Consider the following 14401-nt stretch of genomic DNA (forward strand, 5'->3'; position numbering starts at 1 on the left):
CAACTTATTCCTTCTCCATTAGGCTGCCTACCCCTTGCACCAACAATGTCGCTGAGTATGCAGCAATACGCAAGGGCATGGAGTTGCTTTTGGACGCCGGGGCAGAGGCAGTGGAACTTTTTGGGGACTCGAAATTGGTGATTTCCCAGCTCATGGAAGAATACAAATGCGAGAGCGAGTCGCTTTTCCCATTATGGATGCAATGCCGTGAGCTGATGGCACAATTTAGATACATAAACTTCAGTTGGATCCCGAGATCGCAAAATACCGAGGCCAACGATCTTGCACAGATGGCGTCAGGCTACAAGGATGTAGCAGGTGGAGCCGATGTTCAGGTACAGTGCCTGGAACCGGATGACTGGAGAGCCGATATCTTCAATTACTTGAAAGATCCGGCTCGGGGGGCACCTAAACGGATAAGGTACAAGGCCGCGAAACATGTCCTTATAGGAGATGACATGTTCTACAGGACTTTGGAAGGGTTACTCCTCAAATGTCTGGGACCAGCCGAGTCGAATCGGCTCTTACACGAGGTACACGAAGGCGCCTGTGGAACTCACCAATCGGCTCATAAGATGAAGTGGTTGATCAGGCGATCGGGGTTTTATTGGCCCACCATGCTTGAGGATTGCTTTAAGTACTATAAAGGGTGTCAAGCATGTCAGATGTTTGGGAAAATTCAGATGGTACCCGCATCAGCAATGAACCCCATCATCAAGCCTTGGCCATTTCGAGGTTGGGGCATGGATATGAGCGGCAAAATCAATCCTCCATCGAGCAAAGGCCATAATTGGATTTTGGCCATTACAGATTATTTCACTAAATGGGTGGAAGCCGTCCCTATGAAGTCAGTGGCATCACAAGATATCATCAATTTCGTGAAGGAACATGTCATTCATAGATTCGGGATTCCCCAGACTATCACGACCGATGGAGGTTCGATCTTCATCTCTAAAGAGTTTAGAAAGTTCTGCGAGGACATGGGAATCAAGTTGATCCGATCGTCGCCGTACTATGCTCAAGCAAATGGGCAAGCTGAAGCGTCCAACCAGAGCCTTATCAAGCTGATTAAGAGGAAAGTCGACGAGCACCCTAGACGTTGGCACGAGGTACTGTCAGAGGCTTTGTGGGCTTATCGCATGTCATGCTATGGAGCAATAAAAACGTCGCCATACCATCTGGTCTATGGACAAGAAGCCGTATTGCCCTGGGAAATCACGGCTGGGTCGAGACGCGTTACGTTTCAGGATGATCTAACAACTGAAGAATATGCAACCCTGATGAGTGATAGTATTGAGGATCTAACGGAACTTAGACTTTGGTCGCTTGAGAAAATTAAAGAGAACAAAGCCAAGGTAGCCCGCGCATATAATAAGAAGGTGAGACCAAAGGAGTTCCACGTTGGCGATCTGGTATGGGAAGCTGTATTGCCATTGGGGACTAAGGATAAAGTGTATGGTAAATGGTTTCCAAATTGGCACGGGCCGTACAGAGTCGACCAAGTTTTAAAGGGCAGCGCATACATGCTCGAGGAGTTGAACGGTGTGAAATTCCCAGTGGCTGTCAATGGTCAGCATCTCAAGAAATATTTCCCAAGCATGTGGGATGACGGACAGTGAAATATGGGGGCCGATGCATGAAATCGGCCAGTAAAAAATATATATAAAGCAAAGCCGATGCGCAGACATCGACTTTAGAAAAATATGCAAAGCAACAGGACGCAAAGTACAGCCGATGCATAGACATCGACTTCAGACTAAAAAGCCGATGCACAGCCATCGACTTGAGAGGTCACAACCCTGACAAATAGAAGCAGCGTCAGTATGCAGCAGAAAGGAAGGATAAAGCCAAACGAAAGGAGCGTACCTCTCCTAAGACCAGAGGGACAGCCGATGATGAAGCAATCGGTTCTTGTGTTTCCGCTGTGGGCTTGGCCAAGTTAGCAACCTTGTCAGCGACACTTTTAGAGGTTGCTAGGTCTAGGTTGGCGGAGGGCATCAGTACTTCCTCGACTTCCCCACTAGAAGTGTCATCAGTCTGCAAAGGAGGTGGTGAGCCGATGTGAGCAGCAATGAATTAGCATGAGAGACGAGCCGGGGAGAGTTGGAGGGTAATTACATTTGAAGCCTCTTGGTTTGATGAAGGGGCTTGCAGTTCCTTTCGAGCTCTCTTGATGTATCGGCTCTTTGTGCGTAGACCGCCCTGCCCCACTTTGGTTGGAGCTTGGGGGGCAGCAGGTTCAGGAACTGGTCTTTTCTTGGAAGCCGATGGTGGCAAATCTGGCTGGCTCTGCGTGGTGATTTTCCCAAAGCTGCCCGAGCTCGAATCCCCTCGACTGGATTGCGTTTCCTCGCTGGAGTTGTCGTCGGTGGAGGCCTATATGAGAAGAGTTAGTAAGCCCCAGCATATTTACAGAAGCCCATAAGGGTAGATAGATCAGTCAAGGCATGGATCAGCTTACGTGCAAACTTTCTTGAGCTGGAGTAGGGTTTTGGCGCTTCAAGGTCTTCCTGGCAGCTACTTTCCTCACTGTTGTTCTCGCCTTGATTGAGGCTCGGGGGGCAGCTGGCTCGGAAGATACTTTGCTCTTGGAAGCCGATTTTGGTGAAATCGGCTGGCTCTGCATCACAACCTTTTTCAAGGGTGGATAGTTTTTGCAGAAGAGGACCACCGGAGCTGGTGGGAGGAATTTGAAGGGGGAGCCGTCATAATGTACAGGTTCTGGACCATCTTGTTGCTGCAAGGAGACAGAGCAAGGTTATAAAAATCATTGTAAGCCACTTCAAGAAAATTTGTGAGTAGTGGTACCTGTTCTGCAGGGATATCATATTCAGCATCAAGTTGTTTCAGCAATGGTCTCAGAGCTCTCCTGAAGGCATGAGTCTTCCACATTGACCACCAGGTCTCAAAACCATCAGTTGATGAGGTAAAAGAGAGGTTGTGAGGGACTGGGATAGCTAGAGCATCAAAGAAAGAATAACACCTCTGACCGGTGAGGACATCGGGCAACTCAACTCTGCTCTCTGTTAAGTGGTGGCGGAAGAAATGGGGAGATACCTGCCCAAGACCAAACTGCCGGGCTGCTACGACCGGCTGATAAGACTCATAACCAGGTTTGATGATCCTGTTTGAGGTGCTCATGCCAACTGGAAGGAAGCAGGGACGGATCATGGTGGAGTACAATTTCCGGGTGCTGGCATCATCGACAAAGCTGTCTAGCCTGAAGGAGACTGGATTTTCAAAATTTTCAGACTCCGTGTAAGGAAAGAAGAGAGGATTGTCCAGGCCTTGGTAGAAAGTTCTGAACCACTCTGATGCTTCCTTGGGGATCAGTTTACTACCTGGAAGGCTGTACAAGGCTTGGCCGTAGCTAGTGCAACGGATCTGCTTCCCGTTAGTATCTGGGAAGGTGCAAGTGGCCAAAGGTGGAAAGTTTGGGATATGGTTCTGGAAATACAGCTGAGCCCATAGCTGAATAAACCACCAGGGACCTCCTGTTTTGACTGTCTTTTGGGAAAACATATTGACAGACATTAGTTGGAGATATCGATAGACCTCTCCAAGGAACAGTTTGCCGATGCCAAGCTGCGTGCCTCTGGCGAGTTCATAGGCCAAGGAAAGGTAATTCTTGGTTGGAGCAAGTGAAGGGCCACAGAATATGAAGTGTTCCAACCAGAAATTCAGGAAGGCTGTGTGTTCTTTCTCTGTTACAGGGCCTTTATTTTTCATGTGGCGTCGAAGATAAGCACCCCAGTTTGTGCACTCTGTTTTGGAAGAGAGTTTGAAAGGGACCTTTGGCAGCATAAAAGCAGAGGGGCTGGGGGATGCAATGTCTAGACCAGTGATCATGGCCACATCTAGTAGAGTTGGTGTCATGGGGCCGTGGCCAAACATGAAGCAGTTCAGAGTATCTGACCAGAAGTAGCCGATGGTTTTTAGAAGATTTTCATGCTTCTCAAGGAGAGACAGTGATAAAGATAAAGCATCGCCTATTCCTGTGGTTTCCCATTTGGCTTGGTGAGTCTTGGATACTCTACTGTACCATGAAACCCAATCTTCAGGAGGGTTAGGCCAGGCTCGTAAGCAGTCGGCCCAAGAAGTTAGATCTAAGTTCTGGTTGACGAAGGGAATCCTATTGGCCTCGCAAGAAATCAAATGGGCAGGACTCTCGGTAGTATGGGGGCCAAGGCAAAGAGAATTTGGAAGAGAAGGATGCGGCAGCAGAATGTCTGATACCTAAAATTAATGATGGAATAAAGCATTAATTCAGATGTTTGCTACTAATTCTAACACTATGCTCGGATGGCGAGGGGCAGTTAAGGATTACCTTCAGGCCAGAGACCGTTGCGTTGGCGTTGGATGATTCCGCCATCGGACTCGCTGCGGAGTTGAATCTGCACGATTGGGATCTGAGATTCGCGTGGCTGTGAGTTGAATCTGTTCGATGGGCGGTTTGGGGATCTGAGTTTGCTCCTTCAGACAAGCTGTCGTCGGCGCTGCTGCCGGCGAAGTCCTCGTCGCTGCTGCCGAAGCCGTCGGCAGGGGCTTCTTCTTCCTCCTCGTCGTCGTCGTCGTCGTCCTCCGACCCGGCGCGGAAGCGCTTCGCCGGCGGGTACTCGTCGGAGGAGGTGTCGTCTTCCGCTTCGTCCTCCTCGTCGGAGGAGAGGTCCTCGCCCCAGGAAAAGGCGTCATCGTCGCTCTCTGCCTCCAATTCCCCGTCGACGAGGAACTGGAGGTTGTCCTCCCCGTCGGTCAAGGATTCGTCATCCTCTGACCCGGCGGCAAAGTCCCAATCCCGCTCGTCCCACCACAGTGGGGCGAGGGCCTCGTACGCCGCAATCGGGTCGTACTCCGGCGTCGGCTCACGGGAGGAGGAGGATTGGAAGGAAAGACCTGAGGAGGCAGAGGAGGAGGAGGAGGAGGCCATGGTTGCCGAGGAAGGGTTTTTCGATTGCTAGCGTGGAGCAAGAGGATGAAGAGGCGAACTGCTCGATGCGGTTAAATAAAGGGGATATAGTGGATTTGATTCAATGCTGCGGCGGTTTCCGAGGATGTTGTGCCAAAACTGTCAAGTTGTGCAGTACAGAGAAGTTGAGAAGGCAAGGCATCATGATGAAAGGATACTGTAGCGGTTCTGCTCTGCCACGGGTGACCCGACGAAGAAAAAAAAAACAGAGTGGTTTTGGAATTGTTATTGCCAAAACCAGGGGGCATGTGTTATCACCGGATTTTAACCGGATCAAGAGATGGTCCGTGATTGAGATGGGCTTAGAGGATATGCACGTAAAATATTTCTGAATCGGCCTCGCACGAGAGTTTGGGCTAGATTGCCCGTGTATTTGTACATGATGGTAGATTTTGTTAGAATTAAGAGATAGAGTTTAGCTCGTACACAGTTAGGTTTATTCACAAGATAGAAAGTCCACGGACTATAAATATGTACCTAGGGTTATTGAGAAAGGAGGACGATTACGTTCACAACAAACACAATTTCGGCGCATCGCCACCCCTTGTTTCGAGGGTTTCTTCCGGGTAAGCGTCATGCATTATCGGTTTATTCGTTGTTTTGTGTTGCTCGTACTGAAGCCTTGTTGATGGTGAGCAATACCGTATCATAGATAGTTTGGGGCTAGCATCGATATTCTTTTGATATGTTTGCTTAGTTAGGCTATCCCTACATATCTAGCTGCCTTTGCACCTATCTTCGGTGCAAAGGCAGCATCTTGCTTACTCTTTATTTAGTAGATCTGATTTGTTACGGTTGCTTCTTGTTCTTCGAGGATTAGTTTGATATCCGCATAGTTAGGCCTTGCAAACGGGTTGAATGATCCAGTGGTACGTAAGGTACGGTTTGCCGATCTTAGAGGAGTTGTTCCGGGAATCAACCCTAGGTTGGTTTTTAGGCCTTTTCTAGGACTAGTTTTCTGTTATCTTTCGTAGCTGCCAGGCTCAATTACGCGTAAGATGTTCTAGTTATGCGGTGAAAACCCTAGACTGTCGTAAGTCGATTTAACTTGGTATCGATGAAGCAGGACCCTCACGCTATCGTAGATCCAACTCAAACCATGGGTCGATCGACTCTTTGAGCCGATTCACAGGGTAACCTGAGAGCCGATCGAGGCTCGGATTTAATGTTTACGTGTCTACCATGCAGGAAATTAATCGAAGCAATCCATCACCTTCCTGACCAGGTATAGGTCAGGTGGCACGCCCTTGCACCAGCCAGGACGTGTGCCGGAGTTTTGCGGGCCGTTGCCCGAGGGACTAGGGCCCACCAGCAGTTCTGGGAGCCTCCCGGCTCTTCGTGTTGCTCGTCGCTGCTCGCCGGTGAGTTTTGGCAGGCAACAGTTTGTTCGGAGAAAGTTTCAATGCTACACCAAACACTTTGGTTGGTATCATCCCTTAAAATTGTGAAAAAACAGTTGAGTTGACTAGGTTTGTGTCACAATCCTTTAAAATTTCAGATCCAAATTTGATAGAGAAACTAAAAGGACTAATCTAGCTATGAATCAAAATTTTGTATTTTGACATCGCAGTGTGGATGGTTCGTCCAGTGAGAGAGAATGTGCGTTGGCGGTTCGACGTTGCAGCCCGATTCCCACTCAAGTCTGGCGTGATAGACCTTTGGTTGTGATTATATTATACTAGGTTGAATATTTGGCAAAAAAAAATTGACTACTGGGCAAAGCAATTAGTCAGGATGGAACGGGAAAAATAAGGCATGTCCGTGATTTTAAGATGCTTATCATACTATTTGACCAATCAAAAGGACACCCTTCTTTTACAATTTTCATAAAATATATGAGAGGTTCCGGTCCTACAAATTTTGGTTCCGGTCCCACACTTTTGGTTCCGTCAATTTGGTTCCGTCTATTGATCACCGTTAGATCGTGGTTGATGGATGGTTATTAAAAATGCCAATCACTGTAAAACTTGTAATATATGTAATATACTAAAATTCATATGACACTTTCAAGTCGTATAATAGTGAAAATCAAATGACATCAAGTTACATATAAAATGTTTTGACCGATTTGTTTTCTTTTTTGAAAATTAGGCTCATGAAAAAATAGGCTGAAACTTGAATAACATATATTTGACTAACAATAGAATGTATTGATAGGCTTAGTTACTATTCCCTTCTCTGAATTTTTTTTTTCTGAAAGGTGAAGTGATGTGGAGTACCAAAGATCGCGAGTCAAAATTTCCACGCCACTTTCTTATCCTCGTAGCACCGCTCTTCCTTTTTTTTCCATTTTTTCTTCTGCTCTCTTTTCTTCTCTATTGGCCACCTTAGATCTGAGCTATTGAATCGATAAGGGATGCAAACTTGGCTCAAATCGAATAACAGACAGCATCACACGCTAATCTCCTTTTGTGGCTGGATTTGAGCTACATAAGCAAACGAGTAATTTGCGGGGGATGATCTCATGTGGCACAACGAGCCAGTGTTTTGGACGGAGCAGAGTATAGACGGCGATTGGTTGCCTAATTACCGTCGCTGCGTCACGAGCGGCCGCGCGAGGTCGGCGATTGTTCATCCCCTGGTCGGGTGCAGCTGTGGCCACCGAGCTGCCGTCGCGTGGGGTAGCGCCTTGGCCGCTCAAACATGGGAAAGCGTGGCATACCGATATGCACCAGCTCGCCCGTGATGACCACACCGAGGGGCTTTCCTTACTTCCTGCAGCTTGTCTCGAAGGTGTACCGGTGGGAAGCCGAAGGAACAAGGCTAACGCACCCTATGAGGGCTTGTTTGGTTACTCGAATTCCAGCGGATTTCCAGCCTTTTTCTGGGAAGATTTTTTTCCTAGTCCGGAGGTCGGAAATATAATTCCGGAGTTTTGCTCCTGTTTCAGTCTATTTCTGGTTGGGAATATTTTTCCGGGGAATTTTGGTCCCAACAGTCAAACGAGTCCTTACGGGATATTTTTTCTATCGAGCTGAACATTAGGGGACTTTTATGTGCTAGACTTGGGCCGATTAAAAAGTTTTTTGGCCCATTTAGGATCCGGCAAAACGTTGGATCTGGAAAAGACTTCAGCCTCAATGGGATTCCAGCGAGAAGTTGGGCCCGGAAAACAGCTATTTGCGTTTGTGACACCAGCCAGCCACCTATTTCAATTTAATAGTAAAGAAGATTAGTGAGAGAGAGGAAGAAGAAAGAGCTAACAAGTGGGGCCTTTGAGAATTTACGAGAGACTCCCAACTAGTTAGATCTGTTTGGTTGTAAGGCCCCCTCTTTGCCACGTCATCGCTGATAATGGGCTTCGCTGTCAGATTCCATGTTAGCAAGGCTAACGGGAAAATCAGTGGATATTGTGATGAACTCGTGCAATAACGATGACTTCTTGCAATTTCGCTGACAAGTGGTGGCTCCACGAATTTCACGCGGTAATGTGGTGGGTTTTTTTGAATTAACTCTTTTCTATAAGTTTTATCCGAAAAAGATGGAGGGTCTGGTCCTTAACACTGACTTTGGAGAAAATAATGATAAAATTAAGTGGCACCATGGAATTTTTCGTGAGGCTCGGCCATCAGTGTTATCTGAAAAAGAAGGACAATATAGTATATAGTCTTTAAGATTGACAAATGTAAGAGCATGTCTAACAGGTCCCGTATCGTCCCTTAAAACGCGAGTAGAGGGCCCTGTATTCACTTTCCGCCGACCGAAAACTCGGACGAGCTAGCAGACCCCGTATCCCCACCCCGTAAAACAGAATATGTTTTACGGGGTGGGGATACGGGGTCTGCTAGCTAGTCCGAGTTTTCGACCCCTCAAAACAGGGTTTTTTGACAAATTGGATATTAGAACCAGTACAACATTCACATAAAATAAATGTTTTACATCACACAATAATCGTCATAATTATTACAATAATGTCAACAAATGTTCTAATGGAAGAATTAGAATTAAGCAAATAACAATCTGCTGGTACTCATCGGTATAATCTGCTGGTATACCGTATGCAATAACCCTCATAACGGCATATTTTTTTTTGATATGGGCTAAATCCCATGACTTGGGCATCATTTCTTCTTTGCTTGAAATAATCGCAATTTGCCTCGCAATCTTTGACGATTCTCTCGAACAAAGACCTACGCATTCGGTACCGTCTACGGAAGAGGCGGGGAGGATAGGTCGGTACCTCGGCGAAATAATCTTGCATCAGCTGTTCGTGGCCGAGCGCGCGGTTCCGCGGAATGCACATACGCCCCATCACGGATTCTTTCCGCTGATCCAGCAGCTTCGCGCGGTCCTCCATGTGCTTCAAGCCGAACAGGAGCAGCATCATCTCCGTCTCGTCGTCGTTGAGCAACTCGTCGATGTCCGAATCGTCGGAATCCGACGAGGACCAATCGGTCGACGTCGCGTCCAAATCTGCCATGTGCACATCCTCCGAAGCCATCTACCACGGTGTACCATACATCAGCCCCAAATCCGACCATTTTACCGGCGGCAACGAAGAAGAACGCGGCGGAATACTCACCGGCGAAAAACGGCGGAGAAGACCGCGGCGGGAGGGCGGCGGCGCGCGCGGAGGGACGCGGATCTTCAGCGGGGGTGCGACGGAGGTGCGGCGGGCGTCGACGCAGCCTCGGCGCGGCTCGGCGGACGGCGGAGGGGCGCGGATCCGACGGATTCCGGCGGCGGCCCGCGGGTGGCTGCGGCGGCGCGCGGGGGAAAACGGGTGGGGGGAACTGAAATGTCCGCGCGCGGTTTCGGAAATGGGATACTGGTTTGGCCCTCTATCCCTGCTCCCACCCCGCACAAGTAGGGGGCGAAGACCCGCCCCGTAATCGAAAACTGAAAAAATCGGTGCGGGCCGTTTTTACGGGGCGTGCTAGACGGCCGGGTAGAGCAGAAACCCGTATTCCGGCAGTTATTATACGGGTTTACCCCTTTTAAGGGGTCTGTTAGACATGCTCTAACGTTATGAGTAAAAGTGTCTGGGCTGATTTCTACAATAAAATCCTCCTTTCCCCGCTAAAATAAATTATTGGGCTGATTCCTACAATATGGCAACGCCATGATATTTCCTACTTCGTTTCAAGGGTATCTAAAGACTGACCTCCGTAAAAGAAAACATCATTCCGTATAATGCACCAGCCATCAACATGTGTCGCAAGTTAGCCCGCCCGAGCATAATATCGCGAGGAATCCCGCCGTATATGTTACTCAACACGAACAATGACGCGCCGTAAAATCCTACCACTTTTGGGAACTACAACTGCTGCGGAAACTTCCGCGCGCTTGATTCTGGTGGCTTTCCCCGTCGTCTCCGGTCACCAGCGGCCCTCTTCCGCCTATATCTACCTTCTCCTGCATGCGCTGCCACCCCCCGGCGCCCGAGCTTCGCCATCGCTCATGGTGGCCGGGCTTCGCCGCCGCCCCGTGCCCGAGCTTAACCGCGCTCCACCGCCGCCCCGCACTCGACCTCTGCCACCGCTCAATACTGCCCATAGTTGATAAGGGGGAGTTGATTGCTTTTACTAAAATATTTGTAGTGTGTTTCTTGTAAAATACAGGGACCTGTTTGTTGGGCACGAAACTTTATGCAGCAAAAAACACAGGCATCATGGAAACTGCCCAAAATCGCTGCCATGTTTTTTGGGCATCTGGATCAGCAACATCTGTGCTTGCGCCGTAAACTGCGGTTAGGTGCGCCGTAAACGCAAAATGCAGCGCCACCGTATACCGCTACCGTTGGAGATGCTCTAAGAGTTTAAAATGCTGGATAAAAATTTAGAAATAGTCGGTAATGGGGAGAAAGCATGGACAACAATCACTGTTGGTAATGGGGAGAAAGCAAGATTCTGGAAAGATCAATGGCTGAACGGGCAAGCTTTAGGTCAGCTGGCTCCTGATGTGTTTGCTTTGGTTCGGCGAAAAGGATTAACTGTTAAGGAGGCGATGAGCAATAACAGGTGGATGAGGGGGTTGCAGCGCATATCTACTCAAGTGCAGCTTGATCAGTTTGTGGAGCTATGGACAAAAATTCAGCAGGTCCGGCTGTACCATGCTGAAGATTCGATCAAATGGAACCTCACGGTGGATGGTGTTTACTCTGCTGGCTCAGGTTATGAGGCGCAGTTTCATGGGCGTTGTTTGGAACTGAATTTGGAATATGTTTGGAAAATAAGGGCTGAAGCCTGAAGGGAAGGTGAAGTTCTGCTTATGGCTTATGCTGCAAAACAAGAATTGGACTGCAGACAGGCTTAGATCTAGAGGATGGCCTCATGATGATTGATGCAACCTTTGTGATCAAGAGCTGGAAACACCACCGCACCTCGCTCTGAGTTGTTCTTAGACGAAGGAAGTGTGGAGTAACTTTCAAAATTCTCATCCGAGAGTGGCTCAGGTGGCGAGCAGCTCATCTTCAATCTCAAGATGGTGGACAAAGGTGCGAAGAGGGAAGATGCATGAGCAAAGGAAAAAGGGAGATCACGTTGGCAGCCTATGTAGTCTGAAACATTTGGAAGGAAAGAGGGAGGCGTATTTTTCAGAGCGTCTCAATGTCCGCAGCGGTGCTTGCTAATCAGATTATTATTGAGATGAAGCTGAAGAATGATGTCAGGTGGGTGGGTGTTTTTAAGACAGTGCCCCTGTTGCTTCTTGAGCTAGGGTTCTTTTGTGTTGCTTGATACAAGTGTATCCACTGTGTAATATTTTGGGTTTTCCCCCCTTTCTGTAGTGAAAAAGCAGAGCTCCTGCTATTAGAGTAAAAAAAAATTAGAAACAGACAAACAAGTACTACCATAAGTTTGGCAAACGGAGGTTGTACTATCTAAATTTTAAATTCCTGTTTGGTTTTTTTGTATCTATAAATGGTTGAGCAAGCAGTCAGAATAGTTAATATAAAGTGAACCGGCTGAATGTGACTACGTTAGGATTGCGCTCTCGATCCAATCTTCACGAATTCAAGCCAAAAACGAGATGTGCCTCTTCTACTCTCGCAGGCACTTCTGCAAGCACATCAATTTAATGGATCCAGATTCACGCCATGGCGACGGAGCGAAGAAGCAGCAGCGGTGACGACGGGGACAGAGGCAACATCGCAGGTGAGTCGGGGTGAGTCGAGGCTCCCCATTGCGCTTCTTAGACATAAGCTCGACCCGTGCCCGAATAGCTTTTTTTTTATGGACGTGTCCGAATAGAATTAGTATTGGTTAGCTAGTCAGCTCCTACATATACTCGTGTATCCCTCATTATAATCGCATGAGATCAAAAAGCTCGACACGAGCCTTAGGATCCAAAACGATCAAATCGGTGTGGTGCTACATAATCCATCAATCAAGCTGCTTATTTCTGGCCTCTCTGCACGTGCCTGTCTAGCCAGATCACATTGAGCAAGCCTTGCATCGTGTTGCAACGGTCGACTGTCGACAATAAAGCACTCCGGCCCACAACTCGCCGGAAAGTACACGGCGGACAGCGGGGAGATGGCTGCTGACATCGGCGGCGACGATCCTTTCCGCCTCCTCCCCGACGACCTCCTCCGCCACGTGCTATCCTTTCTCCCCAACGACGACGCCCTGCAGACCTGCGTGCTCGACACCCGGTGGCGCGACCTCTGGAGGCGCGTGACCAGCCTGGACTTCACCTTCTACGACGGCAGGTCAGACATCGAGAAGTCCAGGCGTTTCAAGCAGATTGTGCAGCTGATAATCTGCCTCCGCGGAAACTCGCCCCTCGTGAAGTGCGAGATGGGCTCCTTCGGTCACGAGGAAGACGCCGAGCCGTTGTTGGCCGAGTACGCCCTAACGTGCCAGGTCGAGGAGCTCATAGTCATATCTAGAGATTACCCGAATCCAACACGCTACGATGCCCCGTTCATCTCCCGGCACCTGAAGATCCTAGAGTTTTGCAATGTTTACCTCCAGGGCTGGTCGCTGGATTTCTCGAGCTGTCCGGTGTTGGAGGATCTGGCGCTGGAGCACTGCTGCATTCATGCACCCAGCATAGTGTCCAAATCGCTAAAGCGTCTGTGGATCACCGGTTTCTGTACTTTCCCTCTCTAGTTCCGCATCAGCATTGTTGCACCAGATCTTATCTCGCTGCAGCTCGATCTTTTCAGTGGCCTGACCCCTTCCCTTGAGCACATGCCATTTCTAGTATCGGCCTATGTTGGGCTTCGCTATGGTTGCCAAGATTTCTGTAGAAGGAAGGGGCAGAGCTGTCGCGATCATGAATGTGGTTGTCATGCTTATCCTGCGGACCAGGGCCTGCTACTAAATAGATTGGCCAATGTTGCTAGTTTGGAATTGATAGCTATGAGTAAAATGGTAAGCGTCCAGTTTACTCCTTTTTTTTATTCTTATTGATAATTAATTGCCACCCACAGTTTCACTTTCTGTTGTTTTCGATTGTCCAAGTCTGAAAGTTTCTTATTGTTTTTATCCAGTTTATCTACAGGTGGGACTTAGAACGATGCCCCATATTTGGAAACTTAAAGACCCTGTTACTCAATGATTGGTTTACGCCTATTGACCTCGTTTGCATCCTCCGGAACTCTCCAATTCTTGAGATGCTCACTCTTCAGCTTGATAAGACTAAGGTATAGTCCTTAGATGTAAAGATGTTGATGTACTACCTATGGCATTACCGTGTATTTCTATTGGCCGTACTAAATTAATGCTTCATATGTGTATCTTACAGAACCTCTTAAGAGCAACAGGATCTCAAAATTCAATAGAACAACCATTTGTGTGTGCACACCTTAAGGCTGTCAACATTCAATGTATAAAGGTTGACGAGGCAGTTCGCAAAATTTTGAAGATCTTAAATACATGTGGCATACTTCGTGACCGAATTAGCATAAAGGACACATGTTTTGACTCACTCAGTAAGTCATCTTTTTCACTCTTCATGCTTCGTAGCTACTTGTTCTATCATTTCTGCTGTAATTTCAAATAGATTAAAGTGTATGACGCCATTAAAAACCTATTTATATAAACTATACACTTCCCCTTTGTAATAACTGGATTACGTGATGGTGGAGTTCAAAATGGCTGTGAAGTTTCACCAAAATCATTTATTCTATAATTACTGGTGATAATATGTAGTTACAACACACTGCATTGTGCCTATAAATCTGAACCATCCATGCAACATTTTAGGGTCTATTCATGTGTTTTTATATTGTTCAATTACTGATGGGAAATAGCAGTTATCCTAGTCTCGAAATGCAGTTTATCTATGCTCTTGTGTTTCAGCTGGTAGATTCCCTTTTACTAAAAATCTTTCAGCTAAAGAGAGATAAAATGTAGTGCATTGCATTGCATCTATCCATCAAGGACGGAGAACATGCCTTTTCCTCATTTTAAGTGTAGTTCCTACCCTGTTGCAATTTGATCTATAGGTTGATAGCCAAATTGCATGCATGCAATGCTACAGAAGTCT

General features: G+C 47.6%; 2 protein-coding genes across 2 annotated transcripts; both read left to right on the forward strand.

Annotated features, from left to right (window-relative positions):
* The first annotated feature begins 10729 nt into the window (after positions 1–10729).
* Positions 10730–11155, forward strand: LOC139832707 (uncharacterized). The gene has a single exon (XM_071822527.1). It carries the CDS (start codon positions 10730–10732, stop codon positions 11153–11155), a length of 426 nt encoding a protein of 141 aa, XP_071678628.1.
* Positions 11156–12441: 1286 nt separating this feature from the next.
* Positions 12442–13020, forward strand: LOC139832708 (F-box/LRR-repeat protein At3g59200-like). The gene has a single exon (XM_071822528.1). It carries the CDS (start codon positions 12442–12444, stop codon positions 13018–13020), a length of 579 nt encoding a protein of 192 aa, XP_071678629.1.
* The last annotated feature ends 1381 nt before the right edge of the window (positions 13021–14401 follow it).

This window comes from Lolium perenne, chromosome 6 (genome assembly GCF_019359855.2).
Source record: "Lolium perenne isolate Kyuss_39 chromosome 6, Kyuss_2.0, whole genome shotgun sequence".
Classification (NCBI taxonomy): Eukaryota; Viridiplantae; Streptophyta; class Magnoliopsida; order Poales; family Poaceae; genus Lolium; species Lolium perenne.

Excerpts from the sequence above, each read along its gene's own strand:
- LOC139832707 (XM_071822527.1), top strand. The coding sequence starts at position 10,730 with ATGCTGGATAAAAATTTAGAAATAGTCGGTAATGGGGAGAAAGCATGG.
- LOC139832708 (XM_071822528.1), top strand. The coding sequence starts at position 12,442 with ATGGCTGCTGACATCGGCGGCGACGATCCTTTCCGCCTCCTCCCCGAC.